At 41.4% G+C, this 26,909-nt stretch overlaps 1 protein-coding gene across 3 annotated transcripts in view; it reads right to left on the bottom strand.

Moving 5' to 3' along the window:
- Positions 1-26,909, bottom strand: part of LOC120798468 (band 4.1-like protein 3) — a 53,267-nt gene that overhangs the window by 11,963 nt on the left and 14,395 nt on the right. For 2 of the 3 annotated variants that reach the window (XM_040142721.1, XM_040142722.1), the window contains exons 2-12: positions 22,390-22,586; positions 18,472-18,615; positions 11,966-12,070; positions 11,594-11,636; positions 11,390-11,465; positions 10,909-11,127; positions 9,553-9,640; positions 7,497-7,649; positions 6,634-6,731; positions 5,950-6,125; positions 5,172-5,377 (exon numbers count right to left, since the gene is read on the bottom strand). In XM_040142721.1, the coding sequence (XP_039998655.1) occupies positions 5,172-5,377; positions 5,950-6,125; positions 6,634-6,731; positions 7,497-7,649; positions 9,553-9,640; positions 10,909-11,127; positions 11,390-11,465; positions 11,594-11,636; positions 11,966-12,070; positions 18,472-18,615; positions 22,390-22,586 (1,505 nt within the window). Of the gene's footprint in view, positions 1-656; positions 723-5,171; positions 5,378-5,949; positions 6,126-6,633; positions 6,732-7,496; positions 7,650-9,552; positions 9,641-10,908; positions 11,128-11,389; positions 11,466-11,593; positions 11,637-11,965; positions 12,071-18,471; positions 18,616-22,389; positions 22,587-26,909 lie in introns of all 3 variants that reach the window. The other variant, XM_040142720.1, reaches the window with a different exon arrangement.

Genomic DNA, 26,909 nt, shown 5'->3' with positions numbered 1-26,909 from the left:
GCTATGCTTTATGTATGCAACTGTAGCTTGCATATCCAATGAATTACCTCCCCAAAAAAGTTGGGTAGCATAAAATGCAGTTCTGAAAAAGGTCGGGTACCAAAATGTAAAGTGATGGGAGACCTAAATCAGTTGCATTATGCACTTCATAATTCTTTGTTTCTTGTTCACAGGCCTGTTTATGAGGCTGTGCAGGCTACCTGTGCATCAGCTCATACAAACAGCAAAAAAGGTCCACCCACACGGCAGCTGCAACTATGGGAGCAGCAGCTTGTACTTAAATGCTAAGAGAGCATTTAGGACCAGCTTAATTCAACAGAAACAAATGGCGCCATGCAGATTAAGTTTTACAGGTTTAGTTAAGCACAACACTCCCAAATCTCATTAAAAGATCTCTACAAACACTGACTTAATTCAGTTTAATTTCTGTTGTTTTATTTCTCACAAAAAAAAGGATTTGGATGCTCACAGCAATAACTGTTAGATAAAAGTGTAATAACTCCCATTCACACAGGAACTCCAGAAAACAGTATCTAACACTGGCAGAGCTGCTAGCAGGTTAGCCTGGAATTTTATCAATCCCGTTATCAGTTAGGATTTCTCATAACTAAAGCACCTGCATGCATATTTCAGTCATGCGTTGTTTTCTTACCAACCTCTAGCATCAGATTACTATGCCTCGTAAAAACGTTTTCCCCTTTTACACGTCTTATGAAACTATACTGTAAACAAAAGAGGGGAGAAGAATTGTAGTTAAGGTTGCTATGGCATGGTAAATTTAGACTCTTGTTAGGAGAGATGGGAGCTTTGACTTCTTAGATAATGCTGACATGACGACAAAAGTCACTGAAAAAAACCTTGAAAACTGAAATCTGACTCTTGGGTGCAGCAGCGGGAAAAGAAATCTCAACAGGACTCCACCATTTACAAACAAAAGCACTTGAGAAATGAGCTGGAATGGTGTGTTTAGAAGCAGGGACAGCTTTGCAACAGCAGTCTGCGAAGTGAATTCAGGCAGGAATGAATGGTCAAGTCTGGTGCGTGGTGTGATGGTGAGTGTGTCAGCGGCAGTAGCAGCAGCAGCAGGCAAGCCAAGGCGGAAGGACGAGACAAAGTGACTGATGGCTGATGTCTGAGGGGCTCAGTGCATCTGGTGGTGGTGGGATGCACTGAGAAGGGCCATGAAGCGGGCCCAGTGTACCTGAGTCCGCATCTCAGAGTCCTCATCTGCTTCCGACTGACAGCAAGTAAAGAGGGAGAGGACAGACAGCGTGAGACAAGGAGGGAGGGCGCCATTAAAGAGAAGAGATGCAGAGGGCTAATCAAGTGTAGGGGAAGAAAGTGAGCAACAAGGAGTGGCAAGCAGAGAGACGTGAGAAATCGACTGTTTGCTAAACCCCTCCCATGAACAGCATTTCTCCAATAATTGCTTTGCAACCGCAACTAAATAAAGCAGGTCTGTCAAGATTTGGATTTGTCCGCATGTTGACATGGTGTGCATAGAGTTACAGTAAGAGTGATACTCTGCATTTAAATAGTTTAGAGGGTGGTGTAAGGAATGGAGTAAACAGTGTATTTGTCTGGTCAAAAATAAGCTGCAAACATTAGCATGTCCAGCTAACTAGCTTTTCATTTGTGTGACGTCACCATAATGTTGAGTCTACGGACCGAGGGGGGACAAACTGAACTGTCCCGCTCCAAATGTGCAGTGGGAAACAACGCAGAAGCAAACCTGGAAGCTAGAAAACGTTATTGGCTCATGCGAGCAAATCTTCATTCAAGTGAATGGCCGTCTCCCTGTCACAATCGGCACTTCCACCAAAAAGTATTTCCTGACTGTGTGAAAGCCGGTCCTGGATGCTGTCAAGAGTTTATAGGCTAACGTTATCAGCTCCGTGCTGTTTTTTTTTTTTAAACTAAAAAGCTGATCCAGCAACCCCAGCCAACGTTACGAGAGAAACTGTTACACATCACTTAGTCCTCATTCTGAAACGCTTTACACTTTTAAAGTCAGAACAAACAACAATGTAAGCTAAGCAGCTAGGCATCGGATCTTACATTTTTTGGTTCTTAATACTTATAATACAAGGATGCCTTTCAAAAGATTCTTGTTTTAAAGTCAACTTAGAGTCAGTGTTCATGTTCATTCAACTCATGGAGCTATTGCTCGCCTAATTAGCTAGCTGATAAATTCTGCTAGTGACAGGTTTCATTTAGGGCAGTGGCTAGAGAAACGTATTTTGTCTACCAGTGTATGAAATCAAGGACCCACTGTTTCAAATTCTACAAATTTTGAGTGGTAAATCTGCTACTTGGGGCTTGGCAAACAGTCAGTTGGTAATGTTGACGGGGGAAAAGACATTTATAAAAGGAGGAAAGTGCAGAGATTGTGTCAAACACATTGCGTTCATTTAAAGTGTGTTTACAATACATTGAAAATGAGAAAGAACGAGAACTCAATGGGCATAACACGATGCAATGCATAACATGCAGATCTTCAAGTGCAAAAATTCTTCTGAATGGTTCAACGGGCATTACACCTATGATCCAGCATCACACTCTCTCTCTTCTCCATCAGTAAGTCTTTCATGCCTTAAATATCACGTCTCTGCCTGGAGTACAAACCTCTGTGGCGGTCATCTCTCCATCAAAGGCAAAGTCGGTTTGTTCGCTGTCAGTCTGCTTTTACAAAACAGACCGAAAACCGTTCCGAGAGGCAAGCAAGAGAATGAGAAGAACCCAACTTGTAAACACTTGAAAATGCATTACTCATCAACAGAGATTCTTCATAACCACAAATGGAAATAATGGGAATGCGCTGTTTGTTTCTGTAAGCCTCACATTACGGTATCAGACAATACTACAGATAACAGAAAAAAAAAAAAGACAAAAATGACCAAAAAAAAAAAAAAAAAAAAGCAAAAAGGAAAAAAAAAAAAAAGCAAAAAAAAAGCAAATGCAAAGCAAGCAAGCAAAACAGACTCAGAGGAAGTTGAAACCTTCGGTCAGTCACTTTGACATTTAAGATAAATATTAATAAATAGACCTTAAGATTTGAAAAGGCTAATTCCTGGTATATATTCAATGGAATTCAGTCCAGGTAGATAAAATGTTGTGCTGTCACTGTGCAAGAAGACAACACATGACGACTTTGTTGCCGAACAGTAACCTGACTTTCAGGCCCTCCCCCCTCCTCCTCCATGCATGTTGACACCAAAGGTTATCTGGATGCATTTAGGTGTCACAGTCTCTATGCATCACAGCACGCACCACATCACACGGATCTGAGATTCCAAAGGGTGTTGCTTGAGGGAAAAATATCACATCTTGACACCCCGCAGTAAGCTACTTCGCTGAGATGATAAGAGCCCTCTTCTGCAAAAGGAAGCATTTAAATGATTCACTTTAATTTGTGCTGCTTTGATGGAGTCACATAGCAATGCGGAGAGACTGAGCGCTTAGATAAATATGGAAGGGTTTCCGTGCAGCTGGTGTCGATCTTGAAACACTACAAAGCCATGAATGTAGATGATGACAATGAGATGGGTTAGGCCCAAAGCTATGCTTTAATATATGAAGCTTGGTGAGGGATTAGTGATTAAATGCAGATAGGTGACTTCTTCAAATCCTCATAATCTCCAAAAAACACGTTCAGTCAAATATGTTTGCATGATGAATTGTTTTACGCTGCAGTGATATTTCATGATAATTCGTTAATGAGACACAGATGTGATAAGATGCTTCAAAAAGAGGATAATTTCAAGCCGATGAGTTTAAAAGTCCCCAATGGTGCCCGCCATTTGTGTCTAACCCTCTCATTCAGGTGAAGTAAATACAAACCAATAAAATATGAAATGGTGAGGTTGCAGGTTCATCTCTGTGCACTTGCGATGTTGATGGGAATGTAGTCTACAGGATGAGAGTGTGACTGGGCAGAGATGAGGTTCTGAAAGTAGGAGAACTGACAGACACTGGGACAGACAGTCTCCAGGTCGGCTCTGAACTGGTGAAACAGCAGAGCGAGATACAGGACAGGATAAGGGGTTAACCATTATAACGAACTGTCACTCTACGCCAGAGGCGGGTACTGGAACATAAAGTCGTACGCACACACACACCTCCTCTTCCTCTGAACTGTCATGGTCATGGTAGCCCTGGGCTATGGAGGCTGTCAGGGAGGCTGCCTTGGGCTCCAGGTAGCAGAGGCACAGCGCCAGGGGGAAGGATAGGGTGAGGGCGTAGGGAACGGAGAAGGAGGTGGAGAGCAGGAAGAAGAAGATGAAAAGGAAGCAGGGGATGAGTGAGGGCGACTTAATGGGGAGAAAGTTCTGCGCGCACTCAGGGAGGAAGCGCATCTCTGACAGATCGGGGAAGGTGATGTAGCCGTCCTCATCCAGGATGGAGGACAGGTCGGGCAGGTGCAAGGAGAAGGAGAAGAGCGTGCCGCCATGGCCCCTGCCCTGCTCCAGCCGCTGCTTGCGGGCTGAGAGCAGCAGCGCCTGCTCCTCCAGCAGGGCCGCTTTGCGATCGGCGCGGGCTTGCCGGCGGCGGCACCCGGCGCTGCTCTTGGCCGGACTGACCGATGAGGCTCGTTTGCGCGCACTCTCCCTGCGCCTCCGCCGTACTTTAGTTGATGAAACGGGAGATGAGGGAAGTGAGAGCTCAGAGCGTAGGGGGTCGGTTGTGTATACACGAGGGGAGTACTTATGGAGGGGAATGTCAACGAAGGGATGACGTGTGTGTAGATGGAGAGGAGCGAAGGGGAAGGGGGCGAATACGCATGAGCACACACGAGTAAAGTGTGGGGTCAAAGGAAGGACAAGAAAAGAAAAGCTAATTAGTAAAGCGCACACAAGATGAAAGCACTTAGGCCTAGTCTACTGCAGAGGGATAAGCCGAAAGCAACTGGGAAATTCTGATCAGCCATTAAGAAGTTATTAAGAAAGAAATTTTACTAAGAAAGAAAAAAAAAATTAAAATTTCAAAAGGACGCAGCAGCTTCTAAGAAACATGATGCACGTCTTTGAAAATCCAGACACATTTTTATATATAAGACCTCTCTTTGAACCAAATGCAAAAAAACAAGCCTCTGAAAGTTTAAAAAAAAAAAAAAAAATCCAAGTTAAACGTAGGTCTGACTGCACTACAGGTCTCTGTAGACAGTGGTTTACCTTTGTGTCGTGTCTGAGCGGTGTCGTGGCATCAGGCTCTGGTGTCTCCACTGCTTCCACCTGAGCGGCCTCCTGCTCCGCGTTCTCTTCCTCCGCCTTCGTCTCTGTCGTCACCATGGTGATAATGTCTCCCTTGGCGATGACTTTGGCTGCCCCGTCAGCGGCGCTGTCCTTCATCAGAGTCTCGTGGTTCTCCGTGATGGGAGCTGAAACACCGGGGGATAAAGATGGATGTGATGGACGGGAATCAGTGACGTTTTACAGACACAAGTGGTCTGGAAAAAGTGGAGTGAAATTAAAGGTTTGATTTGCTCCTAATATCCATTGTGGCTTTGTCACCGCACTGCAAAAGTCTGCCAGACGTTCTAGCTTTGCCAGCTTTCAGGTGGTGAGCACATTTTTTTTTTTTCCCCTTTTGAAAGAAACAGAATAGGAACAAAAATTTCATTTGCACTTATAACAAAGGAAATTTCCAGTCACAAAAAAAGAGCGGTAGCATCTTTTAACGAGAGACGTTATTTTTCCAGTAGTTCAGAAAAGTCACACTGTGTGAAACTAGCCGAGTGCTTGGCTCAGAGGTCTTTTTTTGTCCTGCTTATCTAATATAAGCATTTATAAAATGAAAAAAAATTGTGCTGGCGACAAAAACAGGGCTCCAAAAAAATATCGCTGCTCAAAACAAACTGGATAAATAGACAGAGGTCCTGGGTGGACAGCATTTCAACTTGGTTGGCACTTGTGCCCAACCATTAAATCACAACCCCAAACTGCTCCTTACCTCCATCTAAGCTGCGGGACATGTTGTAGCGTTTGCTGGAGGAGCGTTCAAAGAACGGCGCAGGTCTGATGATCTGAGAGCTGGCCCTGCGGGTCTGAGCCTGTGTTCTGCCGCTGTAGCGAAACTTGGAACCGAGGCTCAGGAACTTCTTCGGCGGTGCCTCAGGGGAAACGAGCCTGTCAAAAGTTACAAAACACCCACTTTATTCAGACCAGGAACAAAAACAAACAATTAAGCTACGGGCTGTGAAAAATTAGACCTCCTACTCATTCGCTCTCCAGAGAGCCCTCAGGAGAGACCATTTTCTGCTTAAAACAGCACAAAGCATCTCCGCATGTTGTCCAAATGGCAACAACTACTAACAGTCTGATCACAGTTTTGCTACAGAGAAATCATCTGAGGCGATTATCGGTAAACTCATGTTTACAGAGCTGGCATGGTTGAGATCATTTACTGTATAATCAAAGGATGCCTGAGAGTTGAGAAAACAAAGTAGCTTGTGTGCGGCTAACTCTTTGCTACCGAGTTAGATTTTGAATCATCACTCATTCTTGAGAGGAATGAAACAATTTTTTTTCAGCTGCAGTAACAAGTTTTAGGTTTATCTTTTTTTTTTTTTTTAAACCTACTGTTATTTGAAAAGCCGTTTCCTGTCATAGTCAAAGGTCCTCCATTATTTCTTACCTGAAGAAGGTATGGTGTTCAACGCAGACCTTCCAGAGCCTTTTGGCAGCACGATGATTTGGAAGCTTGAAACCGATTGTGCTTTCAAACTGCTCAAACTGCAACACAGATAAAACCATGTGGTCAGATTCACTACACAGGTAACTTTGACCTTGTTTAGTCATTTATTTTTAATCCCTTTTCTATGAAAGTAGGCTGCAGTGTTAACTGCTAACATTTTACCTGTTGTTTATATACGAATTTGAAAAAAAAAAAAAAAAACTGCTTTAATTACATGAATTTAATTTGATTACAGCATCAATAGTGATATCCCAGGATCCCATTATTTTTGCCATAGATCTCAGTGAGTCATTTAATCTTCCCAATTCCACGTCCTAATCCAATATTTATATTTTCCTACATAAAACGGCGGCACACTTAACAAAGCCCCGCCGTTTATGTTAAGATCCTTAACAGGTTGATAGAACTGCACCACAGTTTTCCCTTTCTGTAATGTAAAGATTGATGGCAGTGCAGAAATGTTGGCTTGTGAAATTTTAAACAGGAATAGGACATCATCTCTTCCATCTCCAGAAAGTTCTCAACTTCAGAAACAATTTTCAAACAGCAGCAGCACTTTAGAGTTGTGGTGCGCCTGTAAAATGTTGCTGAAACAGAAGCTAATTTGACAGCCGCTGTGGGGAGAGGACAGTGTGTTACAGTGAACAAAGGATAAGAAATGGGTCGAGCATCACAGCAGATAGCGATCAAAAACATGCCTTCATTGGCCTCGACACTGACCCGGCAGATCAGCTCTGGCGATCCCTATAAATAAATGTGTATAAATTATCTTTTTCTATATTCACTACTCATGCTCTCCTCACCTCGCCGGGCCGGATTTTGATGTAGAAGTTGTTCCTCTTGTAGGAGATCTTGAGGATTTTGGGCCAGGCGAACCTGTTGATCCGCAACCTGTCTCTGTAGATGAGGAGGCCACTTGCACAAACTCCCAGCATGATCTCCACACCCTCAGAGTCCTGGGAACATCACACACACGCACACCAAGAAATGACAAATAAAAAAAAAAATAAAAAAAATTAAATAGTTCAATTAATCTCCTTCATGACGTGTCACTTTGGTAGAGAGAAACAGAATCCCTGACAATATCAAAGAGGAAACTACTAACCACAACACTGCTCTTCTTTTCCTGTTCTGCAAAACACGAGCTCCTATTCCATAAACTCTAAGCCATATAATTTATGGGAGGTGTTTAGGAGCCAGTGCACAGCAGGGTAAAGTAAACTTTAACAGTACAGAGTCAAATTTGTGATAATAACAGGGTAAACTGTAAGTGCTATGCGAACAGGGTAAAGCAGGCAGGTGGAGAGATTGGAATCAGGCACACTCTAATCTCCTGTATGCAGGCCGTGTTGACGTTGAACAATGACTCAAAAAGGGGCACAAAGTGAGTGAGAGTGGCAGAAGCAACAGTGAAGGTCTTGGGAAGTGGTGGAGGAAGCAGAAAATGCTGCTCTTCACTGCACGAAGCATGAGAGGAGCAGGTGAAACCAATGACGACGTTCTGAGAGGGAAGCACTGGTCCAAAGCAGGAGCAACCAGCCTTACGTAACAGTGGGATGATGAAAATGACAAATTTTTATGTAACCATGCACAAGTATAAACCACACACACACACACACGCACGCACACACACACGCACACACACACACGGGTAAGCACATGAGATGCAGCCTCTTACCTCTCCCTCAGCTGGAGCCAAGCTTTCATAGAGACTCCCTACCAACTTTGCATTTAGTGGGAGAGGAGAGAAGAGAAAAGAGGGATGCTGGTCTGACATACATATTTTTCTTGTGTATCAAAACTACGACTCACAGAACCGACACTGAGCATTGATGTCTACTCAGTTTGATCAAGGCTACTTCCTCATCTCTGTCATCTCCTCCATACTGATCTAAATCTGCAAAGGCAATATCCTCCCCATCAATCACATCTAGACTCATTTTGACTTTCAAAACGCCTTTGATAACAGTTTCATCTCGAGGCCGATGGTTGTAATCTTCTTTTACGATGACAATGGTCCTGCTGTCGTACTCCAGCGCTCGAGATACCGCCTGTGCTCTAACGATCTGTTTGATCCCATCTGGCCGGCAGATTAGAAACGGCAAGAAACGTCATTCGAGTCGAGCTGGGCTCAACGAGACCCCACGCCATCCTACCCCATCATCCCTCCGCCCTTCAGCCCCAAATCCACAAACGCAGCAGTGATATAATGTCAGTCAGTCAATCAGCAGTGCAGCAGAGGCATGTTAAACTGAGGCATTTCTGTGGCAGCCATGATGTTTCTGATGCAGCAGCATTGCGGAGGCAAGCGTCACTATTGACTGCATGATTGGAATGTGTTAAGTTTAAGATTGCACATAGGGAACACAAAACATTTTATTTAACCACTTGAACACTTCTTAATGCATCTCGGAGACACCCACCATTACTGGAGACATGAGCGAAATGACTCAGTTACAGAAACTGCTTGGAATACTTCCAGCATGTCGGGAAACACACTTATTCACCGTCTCGCCGAGAGTTAGGTGAGAGGAATGACACCACTCTTGTTTCCGTACGGTACATATGCAGCTACACCCGGCAGCCGGTTAGCTCAGCTAAGCATAGGGGCTTGAAACAGACATTCTGGTTCAATTTTTTGGAAACTGCTTTAATCATCTAGCATGCTAACTTGTGAAAGTGGAAAAGTGGATGATTTTTCAAGATGGTATTAAACAAAAACAAAAAAAAAAGATAACAGAAACTACATCTACAGCTATGATGAGCCATCTTCAATTTTTAAATTTAGTTTGACTGGTGAGAGAAAATACATTTTTTAAACTCCGTACAAGGAGTTAAAAGTCTGTGGTGACTTGCTACCTTGGCATGGTGGAGGTCTACACCGTACATGGAGAGCTTCTTGGCGTTTTCCAGGAAGTGCATCTCTGCTTCTGCCGGTGTCATCCCCCTGATAAGACAGGACAGATCAGACACAGTCTGAGGTCAACGAGATCAAGTAAAGCAAAGAAAGAGTTGATGCTTTCAGAGCAATGTGAATATGCAAGACTTCAGATTTAGAGTCCAATGAGATCTAAAACAGGGATGATGCACAGATTTATTGCATAAAAGCTATTTGGAAAATGTTTTTTTTTTTTTTTTATGGGTGCTTTTAACTGAAGTGCCACAGACTATCATGAGTGCATCCATTTTTAGCATAGATGGCCTGGAGAGAGACCCTAATCCTAGCACTGTCCCTGCCTCGCTCCACCCACTGGGCGAGACAGGCCTGCATCAAATTACACACAAATCATTGTAATACAGTGAGAGAATGGGGGGGCTCAGACAAAAAGGACAGCCAGCTAGATCCATTTATAAGAAAACACAAATCCAACGTCTACAGACATGCTGCCTTTCAAAGCAGATTATAATTCCCGGATATTAACATCACTCAGGTAGCCTGACTGTCTGACATAAGGATTTAAGGCTTAAAAGGTCCTGAAGACCTATTTTCCCAATCGGCTTCATATTATGAGTAACAGGGTCTTATGTGAGCTTAAAATTTCCTGCCAAAGTTGGAACAGTTTTGGTGGTTTCATATGATAGATTTCGATGCAAGGACTCTCATAGTAAATGTTTGTGCACCAATGGGAGTTCAACGGCATTCAAATCCAAATCCGATGGCAGTTGTGGGTTGTTTGCTGATGTTATCAGGCCACTGCCAATTGAATCTGATTAAAACCACACCTATACAGTCTTAATAAAAGCAGATTAGCTGCGTTTTGGAGTGTTAAACTCTAAATAAATAATACCAATAAATGATTTTTTACCTTTTACCTGTGTGGTTGCTTATTTACTCATGATTATTTAATGCTGAAGAGAAATCTTTAGAAATTTGAAATCCGATTTTCAGGGGCATTAACAGAAGGGCTGTACACCTATGACCTGAAAACTACAGCTACACAGATAAAATTTCACATCTTTAATTTTGTATCATTTGGTTGAGAAAAATCGAAAGCATTTCATACCTTCCCAAAAATCAAGAATCTGTCCACCAATAACCTTTACAAATCTTGAACTGCGTCTGTTATTCACTATTATCTCATAAGCATCCGTATGTGTAATTGAATTATACAAATCAAGACCAGTACCAGGTCCAGGACTGTTTAAAAGATTTGAAAAGCTCTACAGTTCAAGCTCAGTATAAAACGACCTTTTGGAAATGATTTTGAGACTAACTTGTAGGTCTTGTGGAGTTCCATGACCTTCTCCTCGAGCTCTTTGGTCTGGTTGGGTGCGAAGCGCAGCTCGCTGATGTAGTCGCTGCCCAGTTCCTCGGGGTCGTAGTCTCCCAGTTCAGACTGCACCGTGTAGGAGCCCAGCACCGTGTGGGTGGCAAAGGAGCAGGGCAGGCGACCCGAAACCACATCATCTCTTAGCTGCAGGCACAGGTAGTACCTGCGAGAGGGAGTAGAGACAGAGTAACAAAACAGTAAAATAATTTTGTCCGGATGCTCTTATGTGTCTTTGAAAGCCTTTTGAGGGTTTTTTAAAAATATATTTTTATTTACATAATAACACACATTTTCTGGCACCAAAATCATAGTCCACCTATAAGAAGCACCAATGAACAGTGACACACTTTAAAACATTTAAGACAGGAACGTCCACCACCACCACCAGTCACATAACAGTCATTCTAAATGAACTGCTAACTCACCTTGTGATATCCTCCGTCAGCTGGGAGGGGTCTGGAGGGTAAAACTTTACGTTGAAAGCAAAGTTCCAGGGACCAGCTGAGACATAGAAAGAAAATTAAATGATCAAAAAGCAGCATTTCTTTCAGCTGAATGCACCTCGTTTGGGACAATTAGGCAAATCTGGAAAAAATACTTGACTGGCTTCATTAGGATACGGGACTTACTCCTAATCTGCTTCTTCAGCTCCTTGGAGGGGTCCAGCCAATTCTGCAGCAGACAACCACAGATGAAAAGCATTAATCACCAGTCTGCGAGCATATTACTGACAACCAGAGTTCCTGAAGTAGGACATCTTCACTGTCTAAGGACATTAAATAAATGAATCAGACATCGTCAATCGCAAAGATGCTCAGCATGTTTAGCAGAGTCATCTTGTAAATTTCTCAAAGACACTGACACTAAAACTTTCCAAAAGCCCTTTATGTTACTAAATTTCAGTGCCATTTTGAGGATTTTACTTTAGTTTAGTGTACATTTCTAGGTCATTCCTAACAGGCCAATTAAGATGATTATCAGCAGAGTATACTGTCGATTACCTTCTGGTTCTCTACATCTCTGTATGTGATTCCAAAGTAGTCTCTCTCCAGTAGATTGAGGTGATCACACACTTTATCAAAGAGCACCTGTCCCTTGGATCGTTTCTGTGAAAGGGAGGGGGGAAAAAACAACAACACAAAAACAAAACAGGTATTCAATGCAGAGTCATTTGACAATACACTGAAAGCAGTATGCATTGCTCCATCTTGTGTCACCACCTAAAATTGAATCGGGATGTTATTTTGCATGAGAAAAAAAGTGTTTTACAGATATGTCTACTCCTTTTTTTGTTTTTGTTGATTTTTCATATGGAGGATAAGGATCAAGGATTGTTAAATAATAAAAACACTTTCAAGAATGGACTGTGTGCTTTTGCGGAACAAATGTTTCGGGTGGTAAGATTTGTGCATCCAAACTATTTTCAACAATTAAAAAAAAAAAACAACAAAAACAAAACGAAAACATTTACATAAAAAAAGTAAAGACAACACAAGAAAACATAACAGGCTGTTGAATTTGCTAATGCAATATTCTCCTATCTGGAGTCAATTAAATGAAAATTTAATTCTAAACTCATTTTTGCAGAGCAGTAATGTGATTTTTTTCATTACAATAACAACATGATGATGAGCAGCGGCTAACCCTCAGGGTACCAGAGCAGTGTTCGACCGACCGGGCCACGCTGAATCAATTCCTTATATATAAACACAATATGGTATAAACACACTTTCTTAAGCTCGAGGTGAACATTCAGCCATATGAAGGCTCGGCACCGGTCGATTGCACATCGCTAGCAGAGTGCCGGATGTCATCGGCTGGAGCTCAGTCTCCTCCGCGACGTCACGGACTCATTTGGCCAGCTCACATAGGATGTTTTAAGACCCGAGTTGCAACAAACCGGAAAGAGCCACAGCCAGCTCATCACATCTGGACACGCTGAAGGCCACCGCCACATTCTATCAGCAGGAGTCATGACACGCCAATGCATCTGTCAGATTCCCATATTCCACGACATGACGGCCCACGTGGATGTAAACACACACATCTGGCAGGTTTGCAACACAAACAGCGCGGTATATTTGTACGAGTATCCGCGCACTTACTGGAAGCGTATAAACATCCTCTTTACGAGAAAAAAATCCGGGGCATGTGTGTGATTTTAACAGAGCCATGAAGCAGCTGGTGGCAGAGAGTTAATCCCGCCAGAGCATCTCAGAGGGAATTAGCACAGTCATGTCAGACTACCGCTGCCTTGCTGTGACAAGTGGCTTCTCAGTGCAACACTTAACCCTGGCTTTACTGACACATGCAGGACAGATTGCGATCCGAAAACCCCTCTTTAGGCTTAGTCACATGGCTGTCTGAGAGATATGGCTACGGTAAGTGTAGTAAATATGTTAGGAGTGCAACAGATGCAGCTGACTGATCTGGCGTGTACTCTGCCTTCACCGGGCTTGTTAAGGAGAATGAAAACAGCAGGAAAGGAAAGGAAGGAGGGAAATTTGATCGCAAAGTGCAGAAGAATCAGACATGGGAGACTCATGATTTACATCACCAAACAATGTATTCAAAGGTCGGTCTACAACTAACCACTATTTTCATTATTGATCAATTGAAAAAAAAAAAAAAAAGAATCTGCAGATTAATCACTTGGTCTATAAAATGGTGAAAAATGCCTTTCACATTTTCCCAGAGCATTTGTTAATTTAATTTGACGTCATGTTTTGTCCATCAAAAAATCCAAAACCCAAAGAATTTAGTTTACAATGACATAAAACAGAAAACCAGCAAGTCCTCACATTGGAGAATCTGCAGAAACAGAGAATCTTTGGCATTTTTGCTTAAAAAAAACCCCCCAAAAACTTCAACGATTACCAGATTATCAAAATAGTTGCGGATTATGCAACTAATTGTTGAAGCTCTAATTAAAAGACAACAATTAGCATGCAGTTTAGAGGCTGGATAAAGATGTGCATCTAAATTAAAAGGGATTTTCAAAAATGTGCCAAAGATTTATAACAACAACACAGTGAGACGGGGGAGTTTCCCCCCTCCACTGAGACCATAACCATAACACCCTCTGAAGTGAAGCGGAGGAGGTTCAGCAGAAAATGAAATGAAACGATTAGTGCAGACATTTTTCCCAGAGGAGAAAATTGAGTTGATATGGAAAACCACAAGGTCATGGAGATAAAAAATGTCAAATCCTGACATTCTAGACCAGTTTCAAACGGGACTGGGAGGAGGATCAGGATTCCTTGGCAATTATCTGAGGATCCTCTGACCTCAATCGTATCACTGTGTCAAACACCATAAGTTCACCTACCGTAGCTTCTGCTGCGATTCAACCTAGGTGTTAGGACACTTTCATACAGATTATTATCATCATTTTTTTTCTTAAAGTTTCAGGCAACTATTATGACTGGTCATGCCTGAGCCTTACTGGTTGCTATGACAACTCCTCTGGGGATCGGGCAACTAACCAGCTGTTTGATTTGATGCCTGTTGCTTTTTATTGTGATGGATGTTTTTTTTTTTTTTTTTTAATGACTCCCTTTGAGTCCGTATTAGTACCTATTGTATGATATACACCCATGAAGACACTGTTGGTCTGATTAGGCGTATTGTCCAACTACCAGCATCACCCAGGTATGACTCATGCCCAGCGCATCCCCACTGAATCAATTAGCACAGCCTGAGTTTGCATTATCGCGCTTTGAAAAGGCGGCCGATTCTGTCACGACCGCGTGAAGAAGCGGATCAGACTGCCATTCAGATGCGGTTGTGTAACTGATAACACAAAGGCTCGCTGGAGTGTCCTTAGAACGCCTGCAACTGGCAGTAAGTTGTTGTTTTTTTTGCACAAAATCAGTTAAATCTATAAAATAAATGGATCAGAAACTTTTTTGATAATCAAATAACCATTAAAGTAATTTTTCAAACAAATGTGACAAAGTTACAGGTTCCAGCTTCACGAATGCGAGTGATTTCAGGTTTTCATCGTCTTCTGAGAGAGTAAACCGAATAGGTTTGGGTTTTGGAAAAATGGGCATTTCTCGCAACGTTCTCACTATGTTACAGACCAAATGGTTCGTCAGTAAAATAACTGGTAGATTAATCAATAATGAAAGTAACTGTTAGCGGCAGCCCTAAATTATATAAAAGAGAAGCAGCTGGAAACAGCAAATGTTTTTCATTTCTGCCTGATAAATGACTTAAAAAATTAATTATTGCTGACAATGAGCCCCCAGCATCAGCCTAATAAAGAAATGATATAATTGTAAATGTGTGTGAGATGCTTTATGATAAGATGTGGAACACATAACTCAGTGATTCCGGTTTATATGCACATCCCCTCTAAGGAACTCTAATCCAGGGTTAGCCTGGTGTCAGTGTTGGGACACGATGAAGTGGGGTGAGACCCAGGTAGCCCTGGCAGGGGGGCCAGAACTGGAGATCGCAGGATAGTAAACAGATGGGACATGGTGATTTAATACTCTATTAGACACAAATGCACACTGTAAATGGCGATGTTTACAGTTCTTCAGTGTGTTTTTGTAAGAGCCGCACATTACCAGGGGGTTAGTCAGACTTATTATATAAAAGGATAAATCCCTTTGGGATGTATCATCTTGCTTTCAAGGGGGTCCCAACAGATTAAATGATAATTCGGAAGGTTGTTGTGGATCAAGTAAAAGCTCAACTGTGGTCTATATAATGTAATCTTATGTAGCTTAAACTCCATATACCCGCAGGATAATTAATCAATCATTTACCATCTTTTTTTCTGAGGAGAAAATCTAACTCCTTGATGAAGAATACGCATTCTTGTGTTTTTCACCTGACCATATTTTATAACGTAGGCCCAAGAGAACACTAATAACTCATATTTATTCGCTGTCTGGTGTTATCCCATCTATTAAAAAGGTGGATGGTACCAATTTTACACATCATAAGGGGTACTAGTTGGAAAATGAAATAAAACCCCTGGTGTTGTACGGGTTCTCTCAGTTTTGACTTGAAGAAAAGTTTTAGTTTTAAAAAAAAAGTTACTGTGTGTGGAGTTTAAAAAGGACCAGGCAGAGAGGGTCTAACGAAAGACAACTAGATTGCATTATGGGAAGGGTAGGATCCAGTGTCTTCGGAGCTTTACCCACATTAGGGACTAAAAGTCGTGGATGTATTGGCTTTTGCTGCGTTCAGTTTGACGGTTCCTTTAAAAGTCTGTCTCTTGAAAGCCTTGGCCACAGTGGGACATCACGTAATCAAGCCAATGCGCAGAGTCAATGACACCGATTCCCTCCAACAAATGCTCCCATTTCACGGTCAGAGCCCCTCACCTCACCGCCACCAAAACAGTCGGCTAATCCCTCTGTCCAAACCCCTGGTGGGGAGGAATCTGCTCAAGGGAGACTTCAGGAGAAGGGTCTGGGTTCTTGCCTTCAGCTCGCACACATATTTTGGGAAAAAGTACAAAAGTCGAAAGTCTCGTAACTTTGAGAAACGGCCAACTTCATACTGCTAAAAACGTCAGGGTGAAATGTCAGATAGGTTCACTGGTCAGATTTATTCCTGAATTCATAACAATCTAAGAAAGAAAGACTGTTTGAAGGCCGAAAACAGCTATTACGCTGTGGAGCTCCTACACTTATAATTACAACAAAACGACATTTTCCTTGACTGTGGGCTCTACTTTGATTAGCGGTGTTATTTGTGAATAATTGAAATGTAAGAGCTAAAGATAATCAGAATAATTGTACCAGTCAAAGCTACATAGTGCTGCACGGGGGGGGGGGGGCCTTAAACAGCAATGTGCCACAATAAAAATGGAAATGTACAGTGAAATCCACCTAAACCACACAAGACTCAGGATATGGAACTGTCAAAATATCACAGCTTTATTCTGGCTGCCATTCTATAGTAATGAAACTAAATCTGTCAATTAAATTTAAAACATTTAATTTGTTAACTTGTGCACTTTTGCTACATTATCCAGGCCAGAAAATAATGAATCCATTCAAAAACCTCACCCTACTCTCTCCTTCCAACCCATCATGATTAACAACCAGCTCATGCTCTACTTCTTCTCCTCACCAAACATCCCACCTCCATATTTAATTTTTCCACATTATGATAAAAGCCACACCGCTGGGATGGCAAGCTTCACATTTACAACACAAAGACACATGTTTTTCACTGATGGTTGGTTCTCCTTTCCTCATAGGGTTTATTTCTGGATAGTGGATGAGCTTTGAAGTGAGAACTTAACATTTAAGAACCGTTATATAAATTTTTTTTTCTCTAAAGACTACACAGAGAAGCAGCTTTGGAGGAAAAACAAATCCCCAAAAGCAATTTGACACAATGCAAATGTAAATGCACAGCAAAATCCATGAAATCCCCACTTCTAAGAAGGATTGCCAAAATAGCACATTTTTATTCTATTTATTTACAGCAGGCCGAGTATTACAACACTGATACACAGAGAAATTCAGGCACGAACCTTCCTTATAAGAAAGTCTTTGTGGGACACATTTTTGTATTTAAATATCAATGCAGAAATTGAAGTTGCTGTCCTCTATGGACCATAATTTTAAAGTTTGGGAACCCACGTGTTGCATTATTTGTTTATTGAAATGAAGAAAAACTTTCCCATGAACCCTGTCCCTTCCTTTTTCTGCTAAGAAAAGGGCGTATGGTTTTACTTTGCATACACAGAGCCATGTTGAATAAAACAGCAAATATCATATAGGCCTCCAGCTTAAGTAAGCTACAGCGCAACAGAACCCAAAATAGTGAAAACTAAAGTAAGGTGCACTACTTTCAAACTTGAAAACATTTTTAACTGAGTTTGTAAGCTTATGATGATGCCCTATACACGTCACATCTGTAACAATGTGTAATCTGTACCGTCTCTATTTATAGAGTCTAATTGTTTTTATTTAACAAACGATCCTATATTGGACCATTGAGAAAAAACTACTTATGAAAACGTTTTCACTTATAATCAGTACATTAACTCAAGAACACATGTTCTAAATAGAACTGCTTAAAAAACATAAGGAAATTTCAGTCTCGGTCTAATTACAGCCATTATAAACTGATATAACTCATGTGCTGCAAGTGTCATTAGTACTGCTCCATTGCTTCAAGGCAAATTAATTTCGAACAACTACCTACAGTGAAAAGCACTTGTATATCATTTCAAACTGAAACAGCACCTATTAACCTTTAACAAATCCAATCGCAGCGCTTTTGGCTCTAAACTGTTAACTTGTGGGTTACATCTCTTTCAGATTAATGTGCCGTGAAACAACGTGGTAAAAATGACCCAGTAGTGAAAAAAAAAAAAAAAAGCAGCTGGAGCCTTACGTTATGTGAAAATGGGCGTTCAGCTTAAAAGCTACACGCAACACCTTTAAAATCTACCCTCGCTCTTCTGATGCAGTAAAACCAAAAGAGCTTTAACGAATCACACGGTGCCCACTTCCACTGCCCCTCTCACCTCCACACTGAGCGTGTAGTCGGAGCCGTCCAGCAGGGTGACTTTACACTGCATCATCTTCACCTTCTTCACTCCTCTCAAAGGAGACCTGGACAGGCGACTGGTGGACGACCTGTGAGAGAACTGGTCGTCTTCCTGCTGCTCCTGAGAGAACGGAACAAGGTAATAACTAATCAGTTTTACTGGGTGAACTAAGGCATCCTGATCAAGAATTCAATGCTTTCGAGGCCGAATTTGTTCAGAGACCAGAAATGAAAAATACCTCCTGTGCACCATTTCCTTACCTAACTGCCTCAGACTTCCCCTAATGTCCGTTACTTAGTGTAGCTGTCTTTGACAAAACCAGCAGTTCGGTCACATGTTCAAACCCTAAAAATAAAGACCAGGACCCTGAGTGAATGTAATCAGGTCCCACTGAGAAGACCTAGAGGTGTACCGCCATTTTGTCTTAAACCGAGAAAATCCAATTTTCCACTTCGTTGAAAACTAAGCCTTCCTGACCGAAAAAGAAGCCTCTGTGTCTGAGACATTTTTTCCTTCTTACTTTCACACAAAGTGGATTTTAATGGCCCTTTTCAGTCCTATATTGAAAATTTCTTTTTCTATTTTTCTTCAGGCTATATCCATCACAATGTTCCCACAGTATCGACTGTAGCTTGTGTGGACCAGTTCTCCCTGTGGACCCATTCAGATGTAATCACAGAAGAAAATTATGATCTCTTTTAGAGAGCATGAGATTTAAAGTGAGAGCATAATTTGGATTTGATTTACTTAGAATTTCCGAGAAATACCAAAAGGATGAATTTCAAGCATTTATGGAAGATTTATCGACTATAGAGACACGCACCACAGATGTATGAAAGTAGAGAAGCTGTAAACAGTGGCCACTTCATTCATATGTGAACCCTCACAGCAAAGACTGACAGTGCCGTGACTTCACTCAGGCATGTTCCTGCCGACTCACACAGCTCCGACAATAGCGGAGCATAATCCACCACCCTGAGTGTGACATGACGAGGCCTGTACCATCAGGATAAATGGATTTTAAGGGATGCTGGCAGCAAACAAACTATACATTTAAAAAAAAAAAAAAAAAAAAAAAAAATTCTAGCAATGCCAGTGGCAGTGCCTTCGGGATTGCAATGTCGGTGTGTCACCATGGTCCAGACTGAAATATCTCAACAGCTATTGGATAGGTTCCAAAGAAATTTGTACAGATGCTTGTGATCCCCCAATGATTAATTGTTATAATTTTGATGCCCTGACCATCTAACACCATCATCAGGTCAAATTTTCTATTTGTCCAATAATTCCATTTAACAAACTATTGACATTCCCATCAACCTCAGATGTACCTTGTGTTAAGTGCTGATTAGCAAATTTTATCACGCTAACATGCCAAACTAAGGTGGTGAATAAGTTAAACATAATACCTGCTTGACATCCACATGTTAGCATGTGCATTGAGAGCATGTTAGCACGCCGATGTGCAGAAGTACAGCCTCACAGAGCTGCTAGCACAGTCTTGTTTTTTGGAAAACTACATATCAAATATGTATCCAGGAAAAACATGAGCTCTCCGTCACATTCATGGGAAAAAAATCCCTAAAATCAAACATTGTCAGTGGTGGTCTGATGCAACTAAAAACATTACTCAGATAGGGACCTCTGTATACACAGTGTGACAAAAACTCAGATGTTCACCAATTTCTATCATCTCAAGTACAGTATATGCATCATCGTCTGGCCCAGCCCAAGTTATGCAAGTGTAGCTTTGACATTAAAACATTAATGTTATGATTTCGCCTCGCCTGGGACATAATGAATCTATCCCATCACCTCGCCTTCTGCTGCTCTCTCGTAACAGCCCACTGCGATTCACGTGTAAAAACTCACGCGCTATTTCTTCTCTTCATTGAACACCCAATTTCAATACTTCATTTTCCCACATCATGCTATAAGCCACACTTCTAGGTCGTTGGGGTCGTGAGCCTGAGCTCGCTCAAATTGCAGTTACATGCTCACACACAAGGCAGATCATAAGAAGGCGAGACTGTCTCAAGAACAACTATGCTTTTCTTAACACTTCCACATCTGGCTGTTGTGACTTTGAACTTTTGACCTGTTAATACCGGTTTCTTGTGACAGACATCTACAAGTTTAAAATTAATCCCGTGTTGCAGTCAGATACAACCATCAGCTACATGCCTACAACGTCACGTAAAAAGCATAAATGATAAGACAGGACATGTCAGAGCTAACCCCTACACTGATGCACTCTGAAAACGTACATACACCGAACATCAGTCAAACCTCTTACAACCTAATTTTCATTCGGATTTTGAAAATGTTCTCGGCTACTTAAGATATACCCATCGCCAGATCAATTTTGGCTCGATGAAAAACAAAAATGTAAATGGGTTTCAAAATCTTGTGCAATGAATAAACATGTCCTAGAACTAAATTGGGTTGTTTTTAAGCTTGTGCACGTGGGGTTCTTTAAAGCAACACACCAGAAGGATGCTCCAGTCTTGAGTGCTGCAGGTAATTCAAGTGATTTGTTTGGGATAAAGTAGTGCCCTTGAGCTATATCAGTAACAAATTTGTGATTGCAAAAGGCTGCCCATACTGAAGACCAAATCTGTATTCATGCACAGCTGGCCAACAATGTTTTCCTTTCAAGTAGTAAATTAGGGAATAAGCAGGCATCTGTCTGAGACTGTAGTTTAAAATAATTGGAAATTCAATCTACAGATCGATTAGATCATGAGCCCAGGAGGTTGTTTGGGCCAAAATATGCAGACAAGCACTTCTGTTGTTCAGATAACCTCAGAGGCTACCTGACCTGTTGGCCTATATAACATGGAAAAGCCACAGGCTAAACTTTTATTCATAACAGAGACGAAAAAAACTGGTCTGAAACACTGGGTTTTCCACTGTTTTATACCAGAATATAAAAATACCTATTTGGTCCACAAGCCCATTGGTGGATCATGTTTTTTGTTCATCAAATTTAACAGCAAATAATCATCACATCATTGCTGCTGTTTATGGGCCAACTTGATGGAAATTATAAGATCAACTATCTTGCAAAAAAAAAGACATTTACAACCTTGCTTTCCAAACAGGGTGACTCAACTAGATTAATTTAGAGATGACCGTTGCTCTAAAAAAAAAAAAAAAAAATGTTTGTTTTGGGGATTTTTTTTTTTTTTTGACATGCAAGAAGTTTTTTATAGAAAGCCGCCTTCAGGGATCAGCAGAGTCAACCACACCAGGCGGTCCCACAACAATCAAACTTTACTGACATTTGGTAATTTCGGTTCATTTCTTTGCCCTAAACCAGAGATCTCAAATCCTCAACCACTAAAAGCCATGAGGTTTTACTTTCCACCAACTTCAGTAGCTCAGTTTGTTCTTCATTTCCCACAGCTGTGTGAAGTTGTGCTAATCAGTACAATCAATCTGATGTAAAGCTGGCAATGAAAACATGCACATTTTGTCAGTGGTTTCTAAATCTGCATTTTCACCCCATTTCCAAAATAAAAGCTCAGAGCACTGATAAGGACAAGTTTATTTGTCAACGGATGCATTTGATGCAGGGCCGTAACTGCCACTGAGGAAAGTGAGGCCACGTCGTCAGTATTTTTTTCCTCCTATGATCATTTCTATTTTTCATACAAAGACAAAATTCGTTCTGGAGAGGGATGAATGGTGTGTATTGTTTTTGTTTTTAACTTGTTTTTACTGTTTTCTCAACTTATCTTATTAACATTGTAAACTATGGAAAGGCATGGTGGATATTATGGTGGATGATACTTCATTACACTCCAGATGTTCATGACAACTGGCTGGATATTTTGTAGGCGCAGTTAAGACAGAAAGGAAGGGGGTGAATGTGGTTGTGAAAAGGCTGACCTGTTCTTTCCTGGCCGGGGTGCTGTGTCCGGCAGCGGCTGGAAGCTGCTCCGGCTGGTTCTGAGGCAGGGTGGGTTCGGCTGCTTCCTGGCTGGGCTGGGCTGCCGCTTTAGTATTCCCCTTCTCCGTCTCCTTGTTCTCCTGCGGCTGCTTTGCCTCCGAGTCTGCGCCTGATTCAGTTGTCATGGTAAACCACGCTGGAGTGGAGAAAAGAGGAGGATAAAGAGGAAACGTAGATGAGTCAGCTGACTTGTTACGAATCGCTCTGCTGTTACTTTTCAGCTCTATTTAATGAATAGCTCCTGTCTGATGCAAAAGCAGAGATGTGGATATTGTTTGACAGCAGAATAAAAACTGAAATTAAGGTAAGTGGCTTGGGTGCACTCTAGTCCCTTATTCAAAAATCTCAGTGGTGTCAGCAGCTGATAATGGAAAGTGCTTGGACTGTTGGTGCTCTGACGTCCACAAATTCTACAATATGTGTTTTTGCGCATACACTCGGGGGATGGATTCAACTGGTTCAGAACAATTTCATCTAACGCTGGGATTGATTTCGTTACAGGTTAATCTGTCGATTATATTCTTGATTAATCGTTTGGTAAAATGTCAGAAAATAGAAATAAATTTACATTACAGTTCCCATAAACCCAAGGGGGATGACTTGCTTTTTCCAACCAACGGTCCAAAACTCAAAGATATTCAGTTTGCAATTATATAAAACAGTCAAAGTAGTTTCTGGTGAATTTTCTGCATATCAGTCAATCGAAAAATGGACTAATTGTTGCAGCTCTAGTCTCACCCTCTGTTAAAAGCATCTACATATCTAGGGGGATTCAGTCAGCCCTTTAAAAACTGCTACTGAAACTATTAGCTGATTGATCCATTAATTGGATTAGACCAGTTAGATGCTTAAGAGGAAATGAACCGACAAAATTTAATAATTCATTATTAGTTTTAAGTAATTTTTCAAATGAAAATGCAAAACAGCTGTACATGACAGCTTCTCTAATATGAAGATATGTAGCTTTTTTTGTATCTCGTAACAATAAAAACTGAATCCTTTTGTTACTTTAAATCTTATAGACTAACAATTTAGGGCTGCAACTAATGATTATTTTTCAGTCTTGATTAATCTGCTGGTTATTTTTTGATTAACTGATTAATGATTTAGTCAATAAAATATTAGAAAATTGTGAAAAATGTCCATTACTATTTCCAAGGTGATGTCTTCAAATGTCTTGCTTTGCCTGACCAACTGTCTAAAACCCAAATATATTTAAAAAATTCTAGCAAATCCTCTCGCTCGAGGAACCAGAAAATATTCATCATTTTGCTTTAAAAAACTAGCTAAACAAGATTAATCATTGATGAAAAATAATCAGTATAGCATGTCCCTCAATATCTTTCATAGTCCCCCAGTTCCTCTGCACGGTATTTACACACAGGCCTTCACAGTATCTGAACGGCACCAGTATGCGTCTTTCATAGCATGACCTTCTCCCTCTGAATAGCAGCATACCAGCACCAACAGATCCAGTCCCAGGAGCCTAAAACTGGGTAATGAGGGGAAACATTTAATGGCCAGTTGTGCCTAACAAAGATGACAGGCAGGACAGATCACACTGGGGGCCCCGTGCTACGCGTACCCACAGGCTTTGACATTGGATTGTGGGGTTTGGAGGGTGTGTGTGCAGGACAGCACACTGGGCCTCTGCTGAGAGTCCGGGGTGTGTAGTACAGATGCCTGCCATTCTGCTGTTGGCTTACTTCTCCCTGAGCTCTATTTATAGGGCCGTGTTTACTCCGGGGGTGGGATGACTCAGGGGAGGGTCTGACTTCCAGCCGTGGCTGTGGACAGCAGCCTCTGGATCAACAAAGCCAACACTGTGGGCTGAGGTGATCCCCAAACTTCGAACATGCTGATGAACCACAAAAAACCACAATGGAGAGCTGCGGATCTAACAAACGAAGGGTAGCAAGACAAAAAGGGAAAACACCAGGTATTTATTATCTGTAAATGCTAAAAGCTTTTTGGAGGGGGGTCAACATATTTTACAATTTGTAATAGAAATATGTCTCAGTCAGAAAAGAGACTGAAGCTTTTTCGAGGACTACATGTGGCCGACATGCCTCACTCCTTTTGTCCCACTGTGAACAACACTGGCAGCCACATAGCTGGACTATTAACAGCTGGAGTCCATGCCCTCAATCGTGCCTCCGTCTTGGTTTGTTCATCTTGCACCCTTTGACAGACGCAACACTTCAAAATACTTTGATCTGAATGGAGTTTTGTTGTCTGATAAAACCCCACAGGTATTTATACTTGGCAAACAGAAAAACCCTCTCGATTCGATATCCTAAAGGAATTACCACTTATTGTAATGCAGAATGATACTGTTCTTAAGTAGGGAAGTGCTTTTTGAATGCCAAAAGGGTAATTCATCTTTGCTAATGAGCACAGGGTTTGAATCACCATGGAATTACTTTAAAAAAAAGGATTACAATAGAAAAGCCGAATCAAGCTTTGCCAAGTACCAAGAAACAAAAAAAAAAAAAAAAAAAAAGTCAGAACAGCGAGTTGTTAGTTTTTAAATGGATCAAAATGATGTTGATTCAAAACCGCAGTAAATCTGGACTCAGGAATTAGTCAAAACAGTTGGGAGTCTTGATGTTTTTTCAGCATTTCTTTCCTTCCTGTCAAAGAAATCAGGAGCGTGGGTTTGAAGCAACAAGGGCCACTGAGCGCAAAATGCTGATCAAACTCTTTCGAATAGCCAACTTCAGTAATTTCAGGTGCCATAAAAAGGCTATAAAGATATACCGAATGTAGATTACAGGCCGGAGTACCAGCAATGTGAATGGCGTGATGCAGTCACAAGATCCGAACTCCAACCCTGGCTTTTAAAAAGAACACGTTTTCCAAGCGAAGATAAGCAGTTTGTAAAAAAACACCCACACTGAACTGCTGAATTCAACCAGAATCCTCTCAAAACCTCTAGGCTGTTACTTTTTTCCCGTCATGTGTGGCAGAGTTGAGGAGCGGCTCAGTAATCAGCTGACAGATGATGGCTGCACAGCTAACCTTTGCTTCTCTTAACCCCCCTCTTAAACAGGAACTATGGTAGGAGGGGAAGAAAGGAACATCTTAGCACCATAGAAATTGAGGAAGAATACGTTCAGTCACTGGTGACAGGCACTCTTCACGGGGTTACACAACAGCCAACACAGTAGCCTTGTGTGTGACCCTCACCATGGACTGGCACATACATTATGCATTCAGAAAGCTGTATTCAAAACTCATTTAGTGCCTTGGATTACTCCTCGTATACAGGGGGCGGCTGATGATTGCACCAATACAACTTTATCATATTGAGCATAGGATTCCAATAAAAAGACTTACAACGTCTTTGTAATCTAATCATCTGTGATACTTTCAAATAAATAAAAAGGTGCTTTGCTGCTCTACTGCTGATCAATCTTGCGTGACGGAGATTCAATCTCTTGGGTCAGGACAGCTTTTACATTTGCTTTCATAAACGGCCAGTGTTTGGTACGTTTTTAACCAGGAAAATTCTCAGGCATAAAGGAAATAGGAAATACGGTTCGACAGCATTTGATCAAATCCAAATGTAGTTGAATCCCTTAGTGAATTCTACAAGGTTTACATTTCAGCATTTGCAGTAAACTAAAGGCTAAAAAAAAAAAAAAAGGCAACTCATAGATGTCTGGTCACCTTTTGCTGGCAGACAAGGCAGAAACACTACAGGTTTTAGTAGCGGCCTAATTAATGTCCAACGTAAACAACACAAGCTGCTGCCAATGTTTTCTGTTTCTCTTTGCTGATATAAAGAAAAAAAAAAAAAAAAAAAGAGTGAGGTTAATTAAAAGGTTAATAAGAGATCCGTTAGCGTCTGACCTTAATGAATCTGGGCATGCCGTTGACCAGGAACCAGACCCAAAATGGAACCGCTTATTGAAACTCATCGCCACGGGGAAGTTATGCATTTGTTTCTTCCATTAGTACATTTTAGGAAATAATAAAAGAACAACTCATAAAAGAAACTCAAATCAATACAAAAATCAATCAATAGAAACTGATATTCTCAGTAATGGGACTTCTAAACAGTGACAAGCATAAACCATCTATCTACTTGTGTTCCTCAAGAAACAAACCTTCCTCTGCAGAACAATGATATCATTAATACTACACACCCACTTCTTCTTTCCAATACAAATCTAAACTAACCCACAGTTTATCAAACTCACTGTTCTGCCGCTGGACTAACTAAGTAAATCACATTCAGGCGTAATGCAGAGACAGCCCATTGCAGTGGCTGTTCATGTCCATGCTAAAAGCTCAGCAGAGGCTTATCAGTATGTGACCACATTACAAAATTGACAACTGACACTAAATGCCGCGGTGCTGCCCCATGGATGCGATTCTCGATTTTAAGGTCCATTTGTGATTGTAATGCACACTGTTGGAAAGTGGCCTGTGCACATGGTCACTCTCTCTCACA

This window comes from Xiphias gladius, chromosome 14, assembly GCF_016859285.1.
Source record: "Xiphias gladius isolate SHS-SW01 ecotype Sanya breed wild chromosome 14, ASM1685928v1, whole genome shotgun sequence".
In the NCBI taxonomy this organism is placed as follows: domain Eukaryota; kingdom Metazoa; phylum Chordata; class Actinopteri; order Istiophoriformes; family Xiphiidae; genus Xiphias; species Xiphias gladius.
This window is presented reverse-complemented; position numbering and strand designations above follow the sequence as displayed.